Source organism: Lolium perenne, chromosome 7, assembly GCF_019359855.2.
Source record: "Lolium perenne isolate Kyuss_39 chromosome 7, Kyuss_2.0, whole genome shotgun sequence".
NCBI classification, from domain to species: Eukaryota; Viridiplantae; Streptophyta; class Magnoliopsida; order Poales; family Poaceae; genus Lolium; species Lolium perenne.
This window is the reverse complement of record NC_067250.2, coordinates 90,197,486-90,222,920: the sequence shown is the minus strand read 5'-3', so window position 1 is coordinate 90,222,920 and position 25,435 is coordinate 90,197,486. Positions and strand designations below refer to the sequence as shown.

The 25,435-nt window shown below is 46.7% G+C and overlaps 1 protein-coding gene and 1 long non-coding RNA gene across 2 annotated transcripts; one reads left to right on the top strand and one right to left on the bottom strand.

Annotated features, from left to right (window-relative positions):
• Positions 1 to 16,629: 16,629 nt before the first annotated feature.
• On the top strand, positions 16,630 to 17,184 carry LOC127312834 (uncharacterized). Its single transcript, XR_007858611.2, has 3 exons — positions 16,630 to 16,756; positions 16,836 to 16,937; positions 17,006 to 17,184. It is a non-coding gene; the product is annotated as an uncharacterized lncRNA (long non-coding RNA).
• A 6,163-nt stretch (positions 17,185 to 23,347) lies between these two features.
• On the bottom strand, positions 23,348 to 23,943 carry LOC127315845 (uncharacterized). Its single transcript, XM_071823965.1, has 3 exons — positions 23,694 to 23,943; positions 23,400 to 23,592; positions 23,348 to 23,368 (listed from the first exon to the last, which is right to left on the bottom strand). Exons 1-3 carry the CDS (start codon positions 23,861 to 23,863, stop codon positions 23,348 to 23,350), a joined length of 384 nt encoding a protein of 127 aa, XP_071680066.1. The 5' UTR covers positions 23,864 to 23,943.
• Positions 23,944 to 25,435: the final 1,492 nt, after the last annotated feature.

Below are 25,435 nucleotides of genomic sequence, written 5' to 3'. Positions count from 1 at the left end.
GGGAAGTGTTCCATACATTTCTTGAGAGGAAATTGATATTTAATATTACCTTCCTTCTTTTGATAATTGTTTGCGGAACCTTGATAAAGTTTTGCAGAGATGTGAAGAAACTAACCTTGTTCTTAATTGGGAGAAATGCCACTTTATGGTTAATGAAGGAATTGTATTGGGACATAAAATTTCCGAGAGAGGTATTGAAGTTGATAGAGCTAAAGTTGAAGCAATAGAGAAGATGCCCTATCCTAGGGATGTTAAAGGTATTCGTAGTGTTCTTGGTCATGCTGGGTTTTATAGGAGGTTTATTAAAGACTTCTCTAAGATTTCAAAGCCTCTTACTAATCTTCTTCAAAAAGATGTACCTTTTGTTTTTTATGATGATTGTAAGGAAGCTTTTGAAACTCTAAAGAAAGCCTTAACAACTGCTCCTATAGTTGAACCTCCTGATTGGAACTTACCATTTGAAATTATGTGTGATGCTAGTGATTTTGCTGTAGGCGCTATTCTTGGACAGCGAGTAAATAAAAAATTGAATGTTATTCATTATGCTAGTAAAACTCTTGATGCTGCTCAAAGAAATTATGCTACTACTGAAAAAGAATTGTTAGCTGTAGTCTTTGCTTGTGATAAGTTTAGATCTTATATTGTTGATTCAAAAGTTACTATTCATACTGATCATGCTACAATCAGATACCTTATGCAAAAGAAAGATGCTAAGCCAAGGCTTATTAGATGTGTACTTTTGTTGCAAGAATTTGATTTACATATTGTAGATAGGAAAGGTGCTGATAATCCTGTTGCTGATAATTTGTCTAGATTGGAAAATATTGCTTATGATCCTGTTCCTATTAATGATAGTTTTCCAAATGAACAATTGGCTGTAATAAAGGTGAGCTCACGAGACAGTCCTTGGTATGCTGATTATGCTAACTTTATTGTTTCCAAGTACTTGCCTCCGACCTTTTCAGCACAGCAAAGGAGGAAATTCTTTTATGACTTGAGGCATTATTTCTGGGATGACCCACACTTATATAAAGAAGGAGTGGATGGTATTCTGCGAAGATGTGTTCCCGAATATGAACAGCAGGAGATATTGAGTAAATGTCATGGGAGTGCTTATGGAGGACATCACGCCGGAGATAGAACCGCGCAAAAGGTTCTACAATCAGGTTTTTATTGGCCAACTCTCTTCAAAGATGCAAGGATGTTTATTTTATCTTGTGATGAATGCCAAAGGGTTGGTAATATCTCCAGACGCAATGAAATGCCTATGAATTATACTCTTGTTATTGAACCGTTCGACTGTTGGGGATTTGACTTCATGGGACCTTTTCCCTCTTCAGAAGGTAACACTCATATACTTGTTGCTGTTGATTATGTTACTAAATGGGTGGAAGCCATACCTACAAAAAGTGTTGATGGTGAGACCTATTTAAGAATGCTTTTAGATATTATTTTTCCTCGATTTGGAGTTCCTAGATATATTATGACTGATGGAGGTTCTCATTTTATTCATGGTGGTTTTAGAAAAACTCTTGCTAAATATGGCATTAATCATAGAATTGCTTCTGCTTATCATCCTCAAACTAGTGGGCAAGTAGAACTATCAAATAGAGAAATTAAATCTATCTTGCAAAAGACCGTTAATAAAACTAGAAAGAATTGGGCTAGTAAATTGAAGGAAGCATTATGGGCTTATAGAACTGCTTATAAAAACCCCATGGGAATGTCACCTTATAAAATGATTTATGGGAAAGCTTGTCATTTACCCTTAGAACTAGAGCACAAAGCTTATTGGGCTGTTAGAGAATTAAATAAAGATCCTAAACTAGCTGGTAATAAGAGGTTGCTGCAATTGAGTTCTCTAGATGAATGGAGAAGTGAAGCTTATGAAAATGCTAAACTCTTTAAAGAGAAAGTTAAAAAATGGCATGATAGAAGGATTATCAAAAGAGAATTTAATATTGGGGATAAAGTCCTATTGTATCGGTCTCGTCTCAGATTCTTTGCAGGGAAATTGCTCTCGAAATGGGAAGGACCATATGTTGTTGAGGAGGTGTATCATTCAGGAGCAATTAAAATTAGCTCTCTCCAAGGCAATGTCACACAAGTGGTAAATGGACAAAGACTCAAGCATTATATCTCAGGTGATTCTTACAATGTAGATGTTGATGTTATTCGAGTGGAAACACCGGAGGCTTTCATCAAAGGACAAATTGACAGTCCGCCAGAACTCGACTTTGAATAGGTAACAGTACTGGTAATAAAAAGTCCGCAAATTACTTTCCGAACAATGTTTTTGCTGTTTTTGGAAAATATGAAAAATTACGAGATCGAAACGGAGTGGAAGAGACGCACGAGGGGGCGCCCCCATAGGCCGGCGCGGGCCCTACCCTGGCCGCGCCGCCCTATGAGGAGGCCGCCTCGTCGCCTCTTTTCGACTCTGGTTCGACCTAGTACTTTCCGTTCGTTGTGAAAATTTATTCTATATAATCCCCCGGACCCCTGGAGGTCCGTATATCGTTTTCTCGACGTGTTTTGTTTCGAGCTGTTTCTGCCAGGATCTGCCTTTGATCTAAAGTACCATGGCCTCCGACAACAAGGGCAAGGGGTTTTCGGAGGAGGAAGTGAGAAGGGTGTCATGGAAACAAGAGCAGCAAGCCGTTGGGAGTAAGCAAATCTTGGTGGGATTTGTTGACACTCGACGTTCTTTCTCTCATGACTTGCAGGGATCCTTACCACCTGCTCTTAGCCTCGACTCTTTCCCCGTGTTGGAAGAGGCTCTGCGGACTACCAATGAGTTTTGTGATCAATACCGGGCTCTAAGAAGAGAAGTGGAGATACTCCAGGAGGAGAATTACCGTCTCCATAGAATGCTGGAATATTACTCGATTCCCATCACAAGGTCGCCACCGCCAACTTCAGATAACAATGAATCTCTTCGAGTCTTAGTGCAGAATTGCCAAGCTGAGAAACTGAAGCTGAAGGAGATCTGTAAGAAGCGCGGGAGGAGTTCATCACCATCATCGCCGAAGGAGTAATTCATCATCGGTATTGGCATCCCCTTGGTTTGTTCCAAGCTTGGGGGAGTGTCGCGGTATCACATCATCACTACCTTTTACTTTTTACTGTCAAGTAGTGTCATATCATGAGTAGGCAAGTTATCATATAAGATGGGTTGCAGTATGGAAGTATCTCTCCTTAGGTTGGTTATCTATGTATCCCTTGGTGTGAGTTATCGTTATGAAATATTAATGAGAAGTCTTATCATTTACATATTGCACACCTTATTTTAGTTTGAAATTCTATTATATGATTGATCTTGATTTTAGTATTGGTACCACTTTGGGAGCATTGAGTAAATCTATTTGGTTTTGGCAAACTTAGCATTGGTCAATAGCAACAACACCTTGAGGTTTAAGTAGAAAAGAGAAATATACATATAGTTGTTTCATTGTCTTCCTTTCTTGTTAGTTCATAGCTTATTATTCTGAAGTTAAAATTGTTTGTGCTTGCAAGAAAGATGCATGATTATGTCTATCACATGTATATTTGTTTGTTTCCCTCAACTCTTATGCTTGCTAATTAACCTTGCTAGCCAAAGACCTGTACTGAGAGGGAATGCTTCTCGTACGTCCAAACCTGAACCCAAACCTATGCCATTTGTGTTCACCATATCTACCTACTACATGGTATTTTCTGCCATTCCAAGTAAATACTTCATGTGCTACCTTTAAACAATTCAAAATTTATTACTCCTTATTTGTGTCAATGTTTTATAGCTCATGAGGAAGTATGTGGTGTTTTATCTTTCAGTCTTGTTAAGCAGCTTCCACTAATGGACTAGTGGCTTCATCCACTTATCCTATAGTTTTGCAAAAAGAGCTGGCAACGGGGTTCCCAGCCCCAATTAATCAACTTTCATTAATAATTCTCTTCACATGTTTTGCTCTGATTCATCAGTAAGCAACTTAATTTTGCAATAGACACTCCTCCATGGTATGAGATTGTTGGAAGGCACCCGAGGATTCGGTTAGCCATGGCTTGTGTAAGCAAAGGTTGGGGGGAGTGTCATCCTTAAATAAACTAAAGTACATGTGTAAACAAAAGAGAAGAGGGATGATCTACCTTGCTAGTAGAGATAACGTCCTTCATGGGAGCCGCTCTTTGGAAGTCTGTTTGGCAAGGGGGTTAGAGTACCCGCTACCAGTCGTTGACAACAACAAACACCTCTCAAAACTTTACTTTTATTCTCTTTATATGATTTCAAAACTGAAAAAGCTCTAGCACATGATTTAATCCCTACTTCCCTCTGCGAAGGGCCTGTCTTTTACTTTATGTTGAGTCAGTAAACCTATTTTCCCTCCATCTCAAGCAAGCATTTGAGTTGTTGTGATCAAACCATTATATTGTGATTTGCTTCATCATGTCTTTTATTCTTCCTTGTTTAGTACAAGTTTTATCTGAATGATTATAGCTTTGCAAGTTATCAATGATCATTATGATTGAGTATGCAAGTTTATCATAAGCTTTAACATAAGAGTGCTGTTCAATAGATAAGTATAATCTGTTAACTGTTCTCTGACCAAGAACGAAGTTTGCCATCACCAACTATGATTTCTTATGCACCTTTATTTGTGATTACCTTATACTTGTTTCAAGTTGAATTATATGAGGAAGTTGTTTACTAGAATCATTTGTGTGAATGAATATGATGCTTCTTGTCCGTATTTTATTTATCGACTCTTCACTCCATAAACATGTGGTCCTGTTTACCGAGTTCAGTTTCGCTTGGGGACAAGCGAAGTCTAAGCTTGGGGGGAGTTGATACGTCCAATTTGCATCACTATTTTATATCATAATTTGCTGTTATTCATTGATATATTTCATATTTGGACACAATACTTATGTTATTTCATCTATTTTGCATGTTTCATCATTATTGGAGGATCAAGCACCGGAGCCAGGATTCTGCTGGAAAAAGCACCGTCAGAACGCAATATTTCGGAAGATCAACTGTGGAAGGAAATTATACCAAAAATCCTATTTTTCCAGATGACGAAGGAAGCCAGAAGGGGGAGCCGAGGGGACCCAAGGTGGGCCCAGACCACAGGGCGGCGCGGCCCATGGCCTGGCTGCGCCACCTGGTGAGGAGGGGGCCCCACAGCCCCTCTCGCCTCCTTTTCTTCGCGAAATCCTTCGTCCCGAAGACCTAAGCCACATAGGGTACCTCGCGAAGAGTTACAGCCGCCTCTGCGGGGCGGAGAACACCAGAGAGAAAAGAGCTCTCCGGTGGCTGAGATCCGCCGGGGAAATTCCCTCCCGGAGGGGGAAAATCGACGCCATCGTCACCGTCATTGAGCTGGACATCATCTCCATCACCAACACCATCATCTCCACCATCATCACCGCCGTCTCCACCGCTGCACATCGTCACCACCGTAGCAATTTGGGTTTGATCTTGATTGTTTGATAGGGGAAACTCTCTTGGTATTGATTTCTACTTGTTGTTGATGCTATTGAGTGAAACCGTTGAACCAAGGTTTATGTTCAGATTGTTATTCATCATCATATCACCTCTGATCATGTTCCATATGATGTCTCGTGAGTAGTTCGTTTAGTTCTTGAGGACATGGGTGAAGTCTAAATGTTAGTAGTGAACCATGGTTGAGTAATATTCAATGTTATGATATTTAAGTTGTGGTGTTATTCTTCTAGTGGTGTCGTGTGAACGTCGACTATACGACACTTCACCTTTATGGGCCTAGGGGAATGCAACTTGTACTCGTTTGCCAATTGCGGGGTTGCCGGAGTGACAGAAACCTGAGCCCCCGTTGGTATATCGATGCAGGAGGGATAGCAGGATCTCAGAGTTTAAGGCTGTGGTTAGATTTATCTTAATTACTTTCTTGTAGTTACGGATGCTTGCAAGGGGTATAATCACAAGTATGTATTAGTCCTAGGAAGGGCGGTACATTAGCATAGGTTCACCCACACAACACTTATCAAAACAATGAAGATTAATTAGCCGTATGTAGCGAAAGCACTAGACTAAAATCCCGTGTGTCCTCAGGAACGTTTGGTCATTATAAGTAAACAAACCGGCTTGTCCTTTGTGCTAAAAAGGATTGGGCCACTCGCTGCAATTGTTACTCTCGCACTTTACTTACTCGTACTTTATTCATCTGTTACATCAAAACCCCCTGAATACTTGTCTGTGAGCATTTACAGTGAATCCTTCATCGAAACTGCTTGTCAACACCTTCTGCTCCTCGTTGGGATCGACATTCTTACTTATCGAAGATACTACGATACACCCCCTATACTTGTGGGTCATCAGCTTCGCAACCCCAAACTTTAAGGAACGACAGCTTAGGTTTCTTGTTAAACCATAATTCATACGGTGTCGTTTCAACGGATTTTGATGGTGCTCTATTTAAAGTGAATGCGGCTGTCTCTAATGCATAACTCCAAAATGATAACGGCAAATCAGTAAGAGACATCATAGAACGAACCATATCTAAGAGAGTTCGATTACGACGTTCGGACACACCATTACGTTGTGGTGTTCCCGGCGGTGTCAATTGTGAAAGTATTCCGCATTTCTTTAAATGCATGCCAAACTCATAACTCAGATATTCACCTCCACGATCAGATCGTAGAAACTTAATCTTCTTGTTACGTTGATTTTCTACTTCACTTTGGAATTCCTTAAACTTCTCAAAAGTTTCGGATTTATGTTTCATGAAATAGATATACCCATATCTACTCAAATCATCTGTGAAGGTTAGAACATAACGATAACCACCGCACGAGGCTACACTCATTGGTCCACACACATCGGTATGTATGATTTCCAATAAGTCTGTAGCTCGCTCCATAATACCAGAGAATGGATTCTTAGTCATTTTTCCCATTAGACATGCTTCGCATCTATCAAGTGACTCAAATCAAGTGATTCAAGTAATCCATCGGTATGGAGTTTCTTCATGCGTTTCACTCCAATATGACCAAGACGACAGTGCCACATATAAGTAGAATTATCATTCAATTTAATTCGCTTAGCATCAATGTTATGAATATGTGTATCACTACTATCGAGATCTAACAGAAATAAACCATTCTTTTCAGGTGCTCGACCATAAAAGATATTATTCATAAAAATAGAACAACCATTATTCTCAGACTTGAATGAATAACCGTCTTGCATTAAACAAGATCCAGATATAATGTTCATGCTCAACGCGGGTACAAAATAACAATTATTGAGGTTTAAAACTAATCCCGAAGGTAGATGTAGAGGAAGTGTGCCGACAGCGATCACATCAACTTTGGATCCATTTCCAACGCGCATCGTCACTTCATCCTTTAGTAGTCTTCGTCTATTCTTTAGTTCCTGTTTCGAGTTACAAATATGAGCAACCGAACCAGTATCAAATACCCAGGTACTAGTACGAGAACCAGTAAGATAAACATCTATAATATGTATATCAGATATACCTTCTTTCTTCTTCTTGACAAGGCCGCTCTTCAGATCCGCCAAATACTTGGAGCAATTACGCTTCCAGTGTCCCTTCTCCTTGCAGTAATAGCACTCAGCATCAGGCTTAGGGCCAGTCTTAGGTTTCACAGGAGGCGTGGCAGCTTTCTTGCCACCCTTCTTGAATTTACCTTTAGACTTGCCCTGTTTCTTGAAACTGGTGGTCTTGTTGACCATCAACACTTGGTGCTCTTTCTTGATCTCAATCTCAGCAGCTTTAAGCATGGAGAAGAGTTCAGGTAACTCTTTGTTCATGTTCTGCATATTCTAGTTCATCACAAAGTTCTTGTAACTAGGTGGCAGTGATTGAAGGATACGATTAATCCCCGGTCTGTTAGGAATAACTATTTCCAAGTCACTGAGTTTCTTCGCATGCCCGGTCATAACGAGCATGTGCTCACTAATGGAGCTACCTTCTTCCATCATGCAACTGAAGAAGTGTTTCGATGCTTCATAGCATTCCACGGCCGCATGAGTTTCAAAAATAGTCTTCAACTCTTTTATCAACTCATGTGGATCATGGTGCTCAAAATGTTTTTGAAGATCGACTTCCAGACTGCATAGGATGGCACACTGAACTTGAGAGTACCGAGTTTTCCGAGTCGTGTAAACATTCTTTACTTCATCGGTTTCAGTTTCTGCAGGAGGGTCACCTAGCGGTGCATCAAGCACATATTGCAGATTTCCGCCAGCGAGGAAAATCCTCACATGACGGAACCAGTCGGTGAAGTTGCTACCGTTGCTCTTAAGCTTTTCTTTCTCTAGGAACTGGTTAAAATTGATAGGGGACGCCATATCTACAACATATATTTGCAATAGTTTAGACTAAGTTTATGACAAATTGAGTTCAAATTTTAATTCAACATAATAAAAAACTAGGTGAACTCCCACTCAAAACAATATCCCTCGAATTGTCTTAGTGATCACACGAACCAAATCCATCACACCTAAGTCCGATCATCACGAGACAAGATGTAATTTCAATGGCGAACACTCAAAGTGTTCATCATATCAATCATATGATTCATGCTCTACCTTTTGGTATCACGTGTTCCCAGACCATGTCTGTACATGCTAGGCTCGTCAAGGCCACCTTAGTATCCGCATGTGCAAAAGTGGCTTGCACCCGTTGTATGCACTTGTTGATTCTATCACACCCGATCATCACGAGATGCTTCGAAACGACAAGTCTTGGCAACGTTGCTACTAAGGATGAACACTTTATTATCTTGATATTTTAGTGAGAGGGATTATCTTATAATGCTACCGTCGCGATCTAAGCAAAATAAGATGCATAAAAGGATTAACATCACATGCAGTTCATATGTGATATGATATGGCCTTTTGTCTTTGCGCCTTTGATCTTCATCTCCAAAGCACGGACATGATCTCCATCATCATCGGGCATGATCTCCATCATCGTCGGCGTAGCGTCAAGGTCAATGGTGCCGTCTTCATGATTGTTCTCCCATGTAGCAACTATTACAACTTCTTTGAAATACTACTCAACATGAAATTTTAAAGACAACCATAAGGCTCCTGCCGGTTGCCACAATACAATAATGATCATCTCATACATATTCATCATCACATTATGGCCATATCACATCACCAAACCCTGCAAAAACAAGTTAGACGTCTCTAATTTGGTTTGCATATTTTACGTGGTTTAGGGTTTTTCGATAGAGATCTAATCTACCTACGAACATGAACCACAACGGTGATACTAGTGTTGTCAATAGAAGAGTAAATTGAATCTTCACTATAGTAGGAGAGACAGACACCCGCAAAGCCTCTTATGTAATACAAGTTGCATGTCGAACGAGGAGCAAGTCTCATGATCGCGGTCATGTAAAGTTAGCCCGAGCCGCTTCATCCCACTATGCCACAAAGATGCAAAGTACTCAAACTAAAGACAACATAAGCATCAACGCCCACAAACCATTGTGTTCTACTCGTGCAACCATCTATGCATAGACACGGCTCTGATACCACTGTAGGATAACGTTGCATAGAAAACAAAAAAATTCCTACCGCGAGAACGCAATCCAAGCCAAGATGCAATCTAGAAGACGAGAGCAACGAGGGGATGATCGAGTCTCACCCTTGAAGAGTTCCAAAGCCTACAAGATGAGGCTCTTGTTGCTGCGGTAGACGATCACTTGCCGCTTGCAAAAGCGCGTAGAAGATCTTGATCACGGCGCCACAATCGGGCAGCACCTCCGTACTCGGTCACACGTTCGGTGTTGATGAAGACGACGTCCTTCTCCCCGTTCCAGCGGGCAGCGGAAGTAGTAGCTCCTCCTTGAATCCGGCAGCACGACGGCGTGGTGGCGGTGGCGATGGAGAACTCCGGCGGAGCTTCGCTAAGCTATGCGGGAGAGCTGGAGGGGAGGGGGACGGCTAGGGTTTGGGAGAGGGAGGGGTGGCCGGCCACTTGAAGGGGTGCGGCCACAATGGCTTTGGTGTGGCCGGCCCCCTCCCCTTGCTCCTCATTATATAGGTGGAATCTCCAAGTGTTGGACTACAAGTCTTCGAATAAGACCCCAACCCAAAATTTCCATGTAGTAGGGAAACCTACCCAAGGTGGGACTCCCACCCAAGTGGGATTCCCACCTTCCCATGGGGGGAGGTGGCCGGCCACCTTAGGTGGAGTCCACCTGGGACTCCACCCCTAGGGTTGGCCGGCCATGGGTGGTGGAGTCCCCTCGGGACTCCGCCTTCCAAAGTGATTTCTTCCGGACTTTTCTAGAACCTTCTAGAACCTTCCATAAATGCACCGAATCATTTCCAAACTTGGAATATGACTTCCTATATATGAATCTTATTCTCCGGACCATTCCGGAACTCCTCGTGGTGTCCGGGATCCCATCCGAGACTTCGAACTCCATTCCATATTCAAGTTCTACCATTTCAACATCAAACCTTAAGTGTGTCACCCTACGGTTCGCGAACTATGTGGACATGGTTGAGTACTCTCTCCGACCAATAACCAATAGCGGGATCTGGAGATCCATAATGGCTCCCACATATTCAACGATGACTTTAGTGATCGAATGAACCATTCACATACGATACCAATTCCCTTTGTCACGCGATATTTTACTTGTCCGAGGTTTGATCATCGGTATCACTCTATACCTTGTTCAACCTCGTCTCCTGACAAGTACTCTTTACTCGTACCGTGGTATGTGGTCTCTTATGAACTTATTCATATGCTTGCAAGACATTAGATGACATTCCACCGAGAGGGCCCAGAGTATATCTATCCGTCATCGGGATAGACAAATCCCACTGTTGATCCATATGCCTCAACTCATACTTTCCGGATACTTAATCCCACCTTTATAACCACCCATTTACGCAGTGGCGTTTGATGTAATCAAAGTACCTTTCCGGTATAAGTGATTTATATGATCTCATGGTCATAAGGACTAGGTAACTATGTATCGAAAGCTTATAGCAAATAACTTAATGACGTGATCTTATGCTACGCTTAATTGGGTGTGTCCATTACATCATTCATATAATGATATAACCTTGTTATTAATAACATCCAATGTTCATGATTATGAAACTAATCATCTATTAATCAACAAGCTAGTTAAGAGGCATACTAGGGACTCTTAGTTGTTTACATATCAGACATGTATCAATGTTTCGGTTAATACAATTATAGCATGGTATATAAACATTCATCATAAACATAAAGATATATAATAACCACTTTTATTATTGCCTCTTGGGCATATCTCCAACATGATTTCCTACTGCGCATCGACGATGACCCACTCGGCATCAAGTGGCTCCCGGACAAGTTCGCCGAGTTCTTCAATGGCGTCGAGCTGGCGCATTTGCGGCTACGGGAGGCCAGCTGCAAGTTCTGCCGCTGGACCATGGAGGTCTTGTTTGACGGGCAGGGCAAGATGTACCTGCACACGGGTGGGACAAGTTCGCTCGCGACCTCGACCTCGAGCGCGGCTGCTAATACGTCTCAAACGTATCTATAATTTCTTATGTTTCATGCTAGTTTTATGACAATACTCACATGTTTTATACACACTTTACATCATTTATATGCATTTTCCGGCACTAACCTATTAACAAGATGCCGAAGAGCCAGTTCCTGTTTTATGCTGTTTTTGGTTTCAGAAATCCTACAAAGGAAATATTCTCGGAATTGGACGAAATCAACGCCCAGGGTCTTATTTTTCCATGGAGCTTCCAGAAGACTGAAGGGGATACGAAGTGGGGCCACGGGGCGCCGCCACCACAGGGCCGCGCGGCCAAGGGGGGGCCCGCGCCGCCCTATGGTGTGGGGCCCCCGTGCCTCCTCCGACTCTGCCCTTCCGCCTATTTATTCCCTCCGACGCGAAAACCCTATTACCGAGAGCCACAATACGAGAAAAGTTCCAGAGACGCCGCCGCCGCCAATCCCTTCTCGGGGGATTCAGGAGATCTCCTCCGGCACCCTGCCGGAGAGGGGAATCATCACCCGGAGGACTCTACATCACCATGATCGCCTCCGGACTGATGTGTGAGTAGTTCATCCTTGGACTATGGATCCATAGCAGTAGCAAGATGGTTGTCTTCTCCTCTTGTGCTATCATGTTTAGATCTTGTGAGCTGCCTATCATGATCAAGATCATCTATTTGTAATGCTACATGTTGTGTTTGTTGGGATCCGAAGAATATGGAATACTATGTCAAGTTGATTATTAATCTATCATACATGTGTTGTTTATGATCTTGCATGCTCTCCGTTGCTAGTAGAGGCTCTGGCCCAGTTAATACTTCTAACTCCAAGAGGGAGTATTTATGCTCGACAGTGGGTTCATGCGTCCATTGAATCTGGGACAGTGACAGAAAGTTCTAAGGTTGTGGATGTGTTGTTGCCACTAGGGATAAAACATCAATGCTTTGTCTAAGGATATTTGTGTTGATTACATTACGCACCATACTTAATGCAATTGTCTGTTGTTTGCAACTTAATACTGGAAGGGGTGCGGATGCTAACCCGAAGGTTGACTTTTTAGGCATAGATGCATGCTGGATAGCGGTCTATGTACTTTGTCGTAATGCCCTAAGTGAATCTCATATTACTCATCATGATATGTATGTGCATTGTTATGCCCTCTCTATTTGTCAATTGCCCAACTGTAATTTGTTCACCCAACATGCTATTTATCTTATTGGAGAGACACCACTAGTGAACTGTGGACCCCGGTCCATTCTTTTATATCTGAATACAATCTACTGCAATCATTGTTCTCTACTGTTCTTTGCAAACAAACATCATTTTCCACACCATAGGATTAAGCCTTTGTTTACAGCAAGCCGGTAAGATTGACAACCTCACTGTTAAGTTGGGGCAAAGTATTTTGATTGTGTTGTGCAGGTTCCATATTGGCGCCGGAATCCCTGGTGTTGCGCCGCACTACACTCCATCACCAACAACCTTCACGTGTTCCTTGACTCCTACTGGTTTGATAAACTTTGGTTTCTTACTGAGGGAAAACTTGCTGTTGTACTCATCATACCTTCCTCTTGGGGTTCCCAACGGACGAGTGCTTTACCGTCCCAAGCAAGCTACTTTCTGGCACCGTTGCAATCCAACTCCCACGTCAGCAGCTGCCAGCTCACCTTCCTCTACGAGGGTGATGGCGAGATGATCGTCAAGGTGTTCGATGACACGGCGTGCCGCAGGCACTACCACACCGGCGAATCTGGCTCGGATACCGATAGTTAGAACTTAGAGTGTTCTTTCTTTGTAGCGAATCCGGCTACGGGCCAGACGAAGCCAGTAGTGGAGATTTCTGGATGTTCGTCCTCGGTAGAACCAACAAGGGCACCATCTCCCGCTGGATTTTCCAGTTTGGGTGACTGGGTGTGCCCTCGAATATTCTTTCTTGGACGCGAACATACGAAAATCAACACAATTGGTTTCCTTATTTTGCAATATTTATTTGTGTCAACCATTGTTCAAACTATATATTAGTTTGTGTAAACCATGTTTCCAATTATGTATTAGTTTGTGTAAAATCATGTTCTAATATATAATATTTGGAACTATGTTTAAATGGAGAAGAGAAAAATAAAAAAAATAAAAAAAATGCGTCGTCCCGCTGGAGCCACCCCAGACTCAAACGAACGCGCCGACAAAAACGGTCATTTTAGCGTCTGCGGCGCGCGCAAATCTACATTATTTTCAATTGAACAGTTGCGGCCTGCACCAAACCAGGATATATACGCAGGTCCACTACTGTGCCATTCAAAAAATTCGAAATTTTGTCAAAAGAGACCACCTGCCCCAATTCATTGACAAAAAGGACCACCTCTGAGAAAAATTGGCAAAAAGGACCACCTGCTGGGTGGCGGCAGGGCCCCCAGCCGACACGTGGCGGTTGCCACCGGAGGGAGGGGCGGCAGGGACCCGCCGCCGCACCAGGTGGCGGCACGTTACCGGGCGTTGTCGCCGTCCGTCGCGCCGTCGTCACCGTCGTTCGCACAGTGGGCCATGCCGCCGGACGCAGCGGCGGCAGGACGACGTGGAGATGCCTCCACAGCCGGTGGCGGCAGGCCCCGCCATCCACCACGCGCGCCGACGACCGCGCCCAGAATCTGGCGTCGTGGCTCCCGACAAGCATCTTCCGGCCGGCAGCATCATTGCACTGATTTCCGAGATTAACGGCGCTGATTCCGAGGCTGCTTTCCCGCTCGAATATTTCTGCATGCGGTGACTTTTAGCTGATTGATTCGATTTCGAGGCTGAGTGAGCTAATTTTCGTGACTGCGTTGAGTGCGAGGCTGACTGAAGTTTGCTACATATTAATTCGGATACTGTAAGAGATGCGAGTTCTGTACACGCTATACATGCATTCAGCCTCTTCTATTTAAATCGCTCACACCCTCACTCTGAGCTCTCACAGTCTACGCGCGTACTCACTCTGACACTCACACTCACACTCAGCTCGCTCACACTCACACTCACACTCTCACGCTGTCACTCTCAGCCTGGTCACACTCACACTCACACTCTCATTCTCAGCTCGCTCACACTCTCACTCTCAGCTCTCTCAAGTATTATGTGTACGGTGCAGGAGCTGATTTAGCTGCAGAAAAGATATATCAAGGTAAGAGTTTAACAAGCAGATCTATTATATTTTATTTATGTACTTACAACGTAATTAGGTATGTAATATAATTAGTTTGTGTCATTAGTGCATGTGCTGCGGTTGCATGCATAGACAGGGTTAAAAAAATGTTAGGACATAGACTATTATTTTATGTGTTGCGGTTGCATGCATAGACACGGTGAACATTAGTAGTAAATAATGATCTTTTCTAATTAGACTAAGTAATGGTGCATATTAGGACTTAGCCCAAGCTGAATATTTTTCGTTAACTGTGGCGTTTAATTAGGGAAGCCTAGTAGTCGTGCTTTGACCCACCCTTTGTGAGCTGTAGAAAATTTCATGCATATCATCCAAAGAAAACTGCCCACTAACTGCGCGCTTAATCTGCATGCATTGGCTCAGCATCAATTCTCCATCAGAACCGCATGCGGATCCTACTCTTTTCACACCGGGGGAAGGGATATGAATACTAGAGAATCGTTGGAAGAGGGGGTACTCCCTAATTAATCGTGACGGTAGTTAATGCAAACACGCCTAAAATAGTCTGTGTTTAGAAACATCATATTTTGCCAGGCGCGCCGGTTAATCTGTACCAGAGGGAGTAGTAAATAATAATCTCTTCTAATTAGACTAAGTAATGGTGCATCTTAGGACTAAGTGGAGTAAGTAATTGTGTTGTGTTATGATTATTTAAAAATGTTAATGACATGTTAAATATTATTGTGTTGTAATCTAATATAATTATAAAAATATTGTGCGGTAGGTACGATGGAAACTTTGTTAGTGTTTTATGGAGACGTCGTACGCGACGAATTTTCTGGTGTCGATGTGTCGCGCTGCGACTCGATGAAAGTTGTAGTGACAGACATGGTCAATAGAGAATTTTTGGATGTTAGAAGATGCATCCGAGCACAGTTTGGACGTGAGATGCGTGGGAAGAAGATGACCGTTGAGGCTCTCATCGTTGTAGGAGGAAATGATGGGACACCTGCCCGTTGGGGTTTGCGGGAGGTAAAGAGTGATAGAAATTGGGGTACGTACATGAGGTTTGCAAGCACACCTGGTGCTGCTATGTACGGAGAGCCCATGGTGTATGTTCAGTTTATATCAGGTGATGATGGTGCCGGAAGCAGTACCGGCGCTGGTGAAGAGGAGATGGCCATCATCACAGGACCGAGCACCGTTCAGTCGGAGCATTTGGCCCTGACTGCAGCAGGCATGATAGGCCAATCAGAGCAAGCGGCACTGACTGCAGGCCATAGCACCGGCCCATCGGAGCATATGGTCGCCCAGTTTGCTGCCGAGCCAGGATACTGGTCCGCGTTCGTTGATATTAGCGAGCGTGTGGAGGGACTGCCGGAGGCATTGGACGATGACGCTCGTTCTTCTTCGTCTGAATCCTCCTCGGACGAAGAAGGTGCCGGTCCTTCCCGGAGGGCGGTTGCGGCACCAATGGACCCTGAGTTCTTAAAAACAATGACCATCAGCAATGAATTCCACTCTGTTCCAGGCCTAGGGGAAGACAGTCTGCAGGTTGGGCAAACTTTCCCAGACAAGGACTCGGCTGACCAAGCAATCAAGAGGTATGCGTTGGCCATATCTCGGCAACACAGAGTGAAGCAGTCTGATCGAAGGCAGCTGAAAGTCATATGCGTCAAATTGAATGAGGAGGGTTGCAGGGGGAGAGTTATCGCTCGGGTGAGCCCTGGGGTATGTCAGCCATGGCATATCTCAAAAATAGAACCCCATAGCTGCGAGCAATTGGGGTCTCTCGACAAGCACCGCAACGTCACTGCAAAATATGTATCACATATCATGCAAGTGGCGGTGGAAGAAGATATAACCCTTGGTACAAAGAAGCTGCAAAAAACCGCGGAAGATCTGATTGGCTTCCCGGTCAGCTTTAGTAAGGCAAGGCGGGCGAAGGAGGAGATCAACATGCGTACATACATTCCTTCTGAACTTACAACAATGACACATTTTTTTCCAATTGTATTAGGAGGACGATCATTTTCCGTCATATCCATCTGGACAACGATTCTCCTACACAGAAGGCGAATACTCGCAAAGATTCAACACTCAGGTATGCTCATATTTAATAATTACCTACCAACACGTGATTATTTACATGCCTACTAATAACATGTCGTTTACGTTCGCAGGAATCTGTTGACCCTACGTGGTCCAACATTGGAGCTGGTTTAGGCCACAATATGCCTCCACTTCGTGGTCGTGACCACATGCAATCGCAATACCCAACTCAGGTTAATGCATGTTAATTACATACATGATTATTGCGTGCATGTTTCTGACGGAGCCATTCAATACGCAGGAATCTTTAATCCCGACATGGCCTGATATGACGCAGCAACCACAATACTACGGCAGCACTTCCCAACAACCTCGCGATCATGTTACCGGGATAGTTGAAGAATTCTTCGGAGGTCCTATTTTCAGCTCAGATGCCAGTTTGATTCCCCCAAATCAGGAATCTCCATACGTATTTCATACTCCATCACCAGCAAATGATCCAAGTACAGAGGATGAGGAAAATCAGTACGGCCGAGGTTTGCGCCCACCTCATCCCCCTCGTCCCCGGTTGTCGCCTTCCGGTCGAAAGCCACGGTAGCAACGTCGTCGTCGTCGAGAGGAATGATACACATTTATGTATGCGCGCGACAGACATTTAATCTATGTATGAGACATTTTTCTATGTATCTCGGAGAAATATTAATATTAGTTCCAATAAGTTTTATTAAGATACAACATAATAACTGCAACGAATTTTAAGATACAACGCGAAAGTAAAACAGAAATTAACATACATAGCTAGTACAACAGATCACTCTATTTGCCCTGTGTCCACCGTGGCCATTTTCCGGACTTGTCGCCGCGTTCTTCTGCCGCTTGCGCCTCGGCGGCTCTTTCCCTTAATCTCTTCCTCTTCGCTTCACGGGCCTCTCTGCGCACCTCTTCCTCTGCATACCTACGTGCAACCTCATCATCCATCCTCTTCTGATTCACCTCACGATTTCGAGCTTGCTCCGCCCTTAATTTTTGTATCTGTCTCTCTCTTTCTGCTTTATCATTAGCAATAGCCTTTTCGAAACGCTCTTCCTCATGGAACATTGCCCATGCACGCCGCTGTTTTTCCTCCACCTCACGGCGTGCCCAATCCGGCTGCTCCTGGTCTATCCAATGAAACCACATGCAAAGGGGCGGGGGAGACTACAACACAAATAATACGGTTAATAAACAAAAATTAATGACATACAATTAATTTTTTAATCATGCTGTTAGAACATACCGCAGGCCTTGAGGACGATGAACTTGATTGTCTGGGTGGATCATGATCATAGCTCGCGCACATGAAATATTTCATGCCGAACTTATCTGAAAAATCAACCACCTCCTTCACCTTCGCAAGGCGGCCGCACCAACACCTCTCTGCTCTCACCCCCGGTGGCAAGCTTGCATTCTTCCCCTTCATCGGCCTAAAATCCTGGTCCGAGCAAGGCACACTCATACTCACTCCAATATTTTGCGCACGAAACTGAGACGCGGAGAAGGCAAACTTGATCCTGCTGTTTCGATTTTTATGCGGGGAAGCCGACTTATATAGCCTTCAATTAGTGTGAGCAGTACCAAAAAATTAGTGCAGAATGTCTAATTGCTGTATCAGCACAGAATTCCTACGCAAATAGGCTGCTTTCGGTGGTTAATTTGCTGTATCGAGCGAGAATCTCCGACAGCTTTACGTCTCGTCGCTGCGAAATCAGACAAATGGAAATCAGTGCCGGTCAGCGTCAGCCTGCAGCGCGGTCGGGGCGATTTTCCCGCTCGAGGCCACCGGGCCATGTGCATGGCGGGGCCTGCCGCCACCGGGGTTGGAGGCATCCTCCACGTCGACGTGCCGCCACGCCGTGGGGCGGCATGGCCCACCACGCAAACGGCGGGCTGACGGCGAGCACGGCCGGCTGACGTGCCGCCACAGCCTCTGGCGGCGGGGCCCTGCCGCCACAGCCCCTGGCGGCAACCGCCACGTGTCGGCTGGGGGCCCTGCCGCCACCCAGCAGGTGGTCCTTTTTGCCAATTTTTCTCAGAGGTGGTCCTTTTTGTCAATGAATTGGGGCAGGTGGTCTCTTCTGTCAAAATTTCAAAAAATTCCAGGGAAAAAACTTATGTCACGTGGTTCTCATGAATAGAAGATTCTCTGCTGCAGATATTCTCCCCCCATCTCTCTCGCCAGTGCCGACTGGGGCAAACGAACACAAAGTACAGCGCACCCCATCCCATCCACCTGACGATTTCTCCGTCTCTGCTCACGCGTTACGTACTTCTCCATCCGTGGAGATCCATCATCCTATGGGCAGTAATCATTCTGAGCAAGAAAATGATCTGATTTTTATCTTCCCTCTGGAAGACTCAAGGCACAGTGTGCATTTGGAATCAACAGCTATAAAAGCACTCACCTTGGCAGCATTCAGTTAAGGGCATCTCCAGCGGGCCGACCCATTTCGGACGTCCAAAATGTCCGTTTGCGTCGGCCCGCGGACGCGATGTGGCCCAGGGCGGCCGTTTGCGTTTTGGGTACCTCCAGCGGTGCTGACGCATTTTTTTACCGGGGACAATGTTAAGCTCGCTAATGGCGTTTTACGTCCCGTCGAGGACTGCCGCCGGCGATTAACTGTTCCCGCGCGACGACGATTGTTCCCGCGCTTGCCCAATACATTGGCAAGTTTCGCCGGCGTTTCGCGCGCGGGAAACGCCCTGCGCGCCAACGCCGTTTCCCGCCCCGCCGTAGCTATATATGGTGGACACCGGCGGGGGCGACGGGCACACCTCAAGCTACCATCCATCCATGGCCGACCACATGAATTGGGAGCACGTTGTTCACATGTGCCGCCAGCTCCACCCGGAGGAGGAGGAGGAGGAGGTAGCCGCCGCCGGCGTTGAGGCCCAGCAGCTGGACCTGGAGGTGGCGGCGGCGGAGGCGGAGGTCGCGGAGGCGGAGGCGGAGGCGGCAGAGCGCGTGGAACCGCGCCTCGCGGCGACCAAGGCGGAGATCGCCAACGCCATGGCCGAGCTTGCCGACGCCAGGGCCGAGCTCGCGGAGGCGCGGACGGCCATCGCGGCCCCTCCGACCGACGCCGTCATCCACGACATCGCGGACGACGACGTCCCCGTGCCCATGCGCTTCGAGTGCGCCGGTGACCAGCGGATTCTGCTCGCGTCCTTCGAGTCCCTGGCTGGGGACGCCCTGCGCCGTCAGGCTTGGGTGGCGGAGGAGGAAGCCCACAGCTATGCGATGGCCATGGCTCGGGGGTTAATGTGCTCCGACCTGGACTCGCTCCAGCGTAGGGGCCCTTCTCCCGCGCGGGTCGAGCAGGAGAACCGCGAGCTGGAGGCCGCCATCGCCGCCAGGGACGAAGCGGTGGCGGCGGCGGCTAGGGACAGGGCCCGCTTCGTCGCCGACATGGCGGCGATCCAGGCGGCGGTCTAGGCGAACGAGGACGCGGCGGCGGCGGTCCAGGCGGCAGCGGAGGAGGAGGAGGCCCAGGCGACGGCGTTGGCAGAGGCTACCAAGGTGGCGTTCGCCCAGGCGGAAGCCCTGTGGGACAGCTCCCTGGCCGAGGCCCTCGAACGCCGCAGGCGGCAGGACGAGATGTCCAGTCGCCGGCGTGCGCGGCGCGCGGAGTGCGCGAAGCGCTCCCGCTTCGACGACGGCGCCGGCCCTTGCGGCGGCCAGTAGTAGGGCGCGCGACTGCGAGTAACCGAGGCCGGTGTAGGCCGCGCGACGGCGAGTAGGTACGGCCGTTGTAGTTTTAGGTTAACTCGACTAACTATCTCCGTAAAGATGGTCCTTTTGGCCAATCAATAGTAATGAAAAAATCTTTTGTTTACCTAGTCACTGCCGACCGGGCCCGGATGTACCCAACACGGACAGATTCCGCGACCGCCGAGCGTCCGCGGAGACGCAAACCTGTCGCATATTTGGGTCAGGTTTGCTTCTCCGCGGACGGCCGGTCACTTTGCGTCGCCCCGCTAAAGCAGGCCCCGGACGCATTTTCGGTCACGGCGGACAAAAACGGTTGCTCAGCGTCCATTTGTGTCAAGCCCGCTGGAGGTGCCCTAAGTTGAGCAAATCTATTATCAATTTGACCATTTACGGCCTGCACCGACCCAGGGTATATTGTATATACACATGTCCACTACTGTGCCATTCAAAACATCAACATGAGACATCAGTATACGACGGTGTGTCACCAGCCATCCAGTGAGAAATAACGACATAAATCTGCATGTACTTCACTCCATCAAGGACATGCATGCACACGTTTTGGATTCACACTACGGGAACCAGCCGAGGGGCCGTCGGCACAGCACCACCTGCCGTCGGCCCACGTCTGTGCCGACGGCCGCCGTCGGCACAATAATGCCTCGGCACAGACTGGCTCGCCGTCGGCACAGAAGCCAGCCCGACGGTCGAACGACGCCGTCGGCACAGTAGCCGTCGGCACAGTCGACGTGGGGCCCGTGGAGCGTCTAACGGCCGTTTGGGCAAGGGAGTTACTGTGCCGACGGCCGTCGGCCTAGACACTGCCATCGGACGACCAGGGGTTGCCACGCGTCCACGCCCCCTGCTCCTGTGCCGTCGGCCCAGGTCCTTCGGCCCAGACGCGCTGCCGCCCGCTCCGCGCCACCGCTGGGCACCACCTTCCTGTGCCGACGGCATAGCCGTCGGCACAGCCCCTGCCATTTGGCACGTCCAGGTGGCTATGCCGTCGGCACAGACATGACCATTTGTTTTCCCGCTTCGTTTCCTGGCCCAGCACAGCACGCACAGCATAAATAGTAGTAATATACATTGAAATGCATCACAAATGTTGCACAGCACATAATCATCATCAAATGTATTAACAACATCATCGTGATACAAATATGTAGCATGTAGCACACACGATCATCATACATCGTCAACACATGGCACACATGATCGACACACACCCGCTAGACACCTAGCTAAGGGGGAACTAAGATCAGGGGGTCCAACCAAGTTGCTGACTTGTAAATTCAGGCGTCCAGCCTTTGTCAAGGTAGACCGAAGTAGAACCATGGCCTGAACCATCGCCAGCAGGAGAAAAACCTGAAGCACCGGGAGAATGGCGGCCGGGGTGCATCGGTGTGCCCTCGCGCGACGAACCAGGAGAGGGTCGGTTCCGCGAACTTCCCGTGCCCTACATGTTTGACAAGAGTTAGCATCTTAGACATGCGAAAGGAAAGCGGTGAAAGCATCTTAGACAATGGTTAGGCACAGGACTTACCGGAGTCCATGCGTAGTATGTGGCCGCGAAAGCTTCCCTCGATGGGCACACTGGAGTCGGCCCCGGCCTAGCTGGCTCCTCGGCCGGAAGTGCGATCCTCTCTCCAGTCAAGAAGAACGTCCTGAGCGCCTGCAAGATAGTTTAGATGTCAAGCGCTGCAGATATAAAAAAAGGGGAGGTGGGACTTGTCATGTCTTCGAACCATAAAAGATTGGAACTTACACGACTCGTCGCCTCCTGGTACTCTTCCCAAGCCGCTCTCTTGAGGTCCCACTCTGCTACAACCGTCAAATACTTCTCATAAGCGGCCGCGTAGGCGGCCTCAAAGTGAGCCTACAATTTCCAAGAAAAGGAGTCATGTCAATTTAGCCATTCAAGGATGAATGTTGGAAAGAAGATGGAAATGAGAAAACTTACATCCGTACGACGGTGTCGAGGAGGCGCGACCGGTGGGTCGCCGGTGGTGAGGGTAGACCTGATCTGCGTGAGGGTCCTCTGCGGCTTGATCACCCCACTAAGAAGCTTCGTGCGGCCATGCTCCGCGCCGCTCCCCGCCACCATAATCGCCGTCAAGTCGGTCTCCTGCTCAATAGGATCATCCACCTCCGGATGAAGACCCTTGAACACCGAGCAGTACTTCTCCAACTCCTCTTCGGCATAGCCGAAGTACTCGGGCAGCGAGGGCTGAGGCTGGCTCAGATCGGGCTGCTTCAGCTTCATCTTCTGCCACCCTCCCACCTCGGTGAGAGGCTCCCCGAGTTCCGCCTCCTGCACAGCAAGATAAATGTTATGTGTATCAAGTAGTAATATGAGGGGAAATAAATGCAAGTTGTTCCATGTATATATGTACCTTGTGCTTCCTGTAGCGCTCAGTGCTGCGGCTTCCCGCACTGTGTGTTCCTCCAGTGCCCCGGTTTGCCTTATTGCGCGCGCTCTTGGCGTTGAAGTCGGCTTCTTCGCCAACCCACCTCGCTACCAAGGCCTCAAATGCGTCTTCCTTATTCTCGCACCATAGGGGCATAACCTGAAAAACCAAAACTCATTTGAAGAACACATAATGCAATCCCAACTATGCAGCAACATAGAGTCTCATTGAATATTTACTTACCTTCAAGTAATCTTCCTTTGTCAGCTGAGGATCGTCCCTGATATTGTCAGCTTTCTTGACCCTCGTGCCCTGCTCAGCCTTGAAGTGCCCGATGCAGGTATGCTTCTGATTGTACCACTGTTGCCTTGTCAACCTCTGACAAGCCCTAGTCAGTACCGCCTTCCCTTGCTCAACCATATCATCAGGCACCTTATAATGGGTCTGCAATCATGCATAAGAATAATTATGAGAGAGACATGAGTTAGCATAGTGTGGTCATCAACTATGAAGTAAACTCGAGAAGCATGCTTTACCCAAAACTTGGTGTACACGGTGTCAGAAGCTGTCCCAAAGCCCGGGCAAGGAGCTGCCTCATAGTCCGCCCAAGTCTCGGCTAGCTTCTTCTCGCCGCCGGGGACCGGAGTGTAAAAGCCCGGCCAGTACTGCCTAATAAGAGCTCCAATCATGCTCGACGGCTGGCGAACCCCCTTGTCATATGTCCAATTGCTGCACAATAATCAAAACATTAGTATGCCAATCAGTTATGCACAATAATGAAAACATTAGTACATAGCAAAATGAATCTAAATGTTCAAAATTAAACTTACTCTTTTTCGTTCGGGATGATGAGGGCTTTCGCATCCTGGCTAGTAGGCTCCCTCCTCTCATCAGGGACTTGCGCTTCACCACGAATGCGCAACTTCTTCGGCGCCATCTCCCTCTCCGCCTCCTCGTCCTGCCCCTCCACCTCCATCTCCACCTCCATCTCCACCTCCATCTCCCCCTCAGTAGACTGTGTGTGAGCGGACTGGGAAGCCACGTCGCCAGAAGCAGAGGGTATGTCACCAAGGAAAGGTCCACCTCGTCCTCGTCCTCCACCTCCACCTCGTCCTCGTCCTCCACCTCCGCCTCCGCCTCGTCCTCCAGCTCGTCCTCCACCTCCACCTCGTCCTCCACCTCCACCACGTCCTCCACCTCCACCTACACCTCCACCTCCACCTCCACCTCCACCACGTCCTCCACCTCCACCTACACCTCCACCTCCAACTCCACCCGTGTCATCGTCCGCGTAACGCGAGCTGGCACGCGTTGGTCTTCCACTTCTAGTGGTCCCGGTGAACTTCTGTTGGCTCATACTCTTCAAAATGGAGTTCATGGATTGCTTGCTTCCGCTCATATTGATCAATCACCTGCATTGACAAAGAGTAAACAAGTAAGCATTCATGCCTTAATAAAATGTAGACACTAAGCAAAAAAAACATATGGCGAAGCATGTTGAAAAATAGATACTAAGCATAAGAAGCATATTGAAAAATAGATACTAAGCATAAGAAGCATATTGAAAAATAGATACTAAGCATAAGAAGCATATTGAAAAATAAATACTAAGTATAAGAAGCATATGGAAAAATAGATACTAAGCATAAAGGCATAAAGGACCCTCACCTCGAATCATCACTATCATAATGAGGCATTGGGTTCTCATAACGAGGCATTGGGTTCTCATTTTCACTATCACTATCAGTATCATGTGAGTAATGAGGTTGGGTGGGAATGTCCGGTGGAGGCTCATCATTGAACCCATTGCCCTCATGTAACTTGGTGAGTCCTTTAGGTCCACCACTGTTTCACCATGAAGATGTGCCTCGTTCTCGAGGTCCTCAAGACCAATTTCTATTTCGAAATCCCCAAAGTTCTCTTGCTCTTGATAAAAAATTCCCTCGTATGTTACAGGGTCAATGTTGTTGTAATCCTCGTCGGAGGGCATGGGTAGCTTACCATGTGGTGATACCTTGAACACGACTTCCCAGCCTTTGAGGTACTCTTTTTGACATGGGTAGGGCAAATAATAAACTTGCTTGGCTTGGTGAGCCACAACAAAGACATCGGCTCCGCTATAGCAGGTTGAAGTCCTAACTTCAATTAACCCAATGGAAGGAGTGCTTCTCTGTCCAACTTGTGGGTCGAACCAGTGGCATTTGAACACAACGAGATTGAGTTGTATGTTTGTCCTATTGAATGTTAGCTCGTATACATTCTCTAACCTTCCGTAGTATTCTATGTCATCGGATCCTTTGGTGAAGACCCCAGTATTTATAGTTTTTGGGTTAGGCCGATTCTTCTGGTGATACTCTGTATGGAAGCGATACCCATTCACATCGTACTTCTCATACATTGAGATTCTACGGTTGCAACCCTGGGAAACACATCTCAGCTCATCCGTCATCTCAACGTTGGGATCACCTCCCTACAAATTCAGTTCAAATTGTTTCTTTGCATTAGTTACGTGTAATAAGAGGGACAAGTCACGGATTGCAAAAGTATTGGCTAAAAGGGACTTGTTAGAAAT

Bases quoted from the DNA above. Each gene is read 5' to 3' on its own strand.
- LOC127315845 (XM_071823965.1), bottom strand. From the start codon at position 23,863: ATGGAGGTGGAGATGGAGGTGGAGATGGAGGTGGAGGGGCAGGACGAG. The intron at 23,593-23,693 runs GTAAGTTTAATT...ATTATTGTGCAG, and splicing joins ATCATCCCGAACGAAAAAGA to CAATTGGACATATGACAAGG. The intron at 23,369-23,399 runs GTAAAGCATGCT...TTTACTTCATAG, and splicing joins CCGTGTACACCAAGTTTTGG to TTGATGACCACACTATGCTA.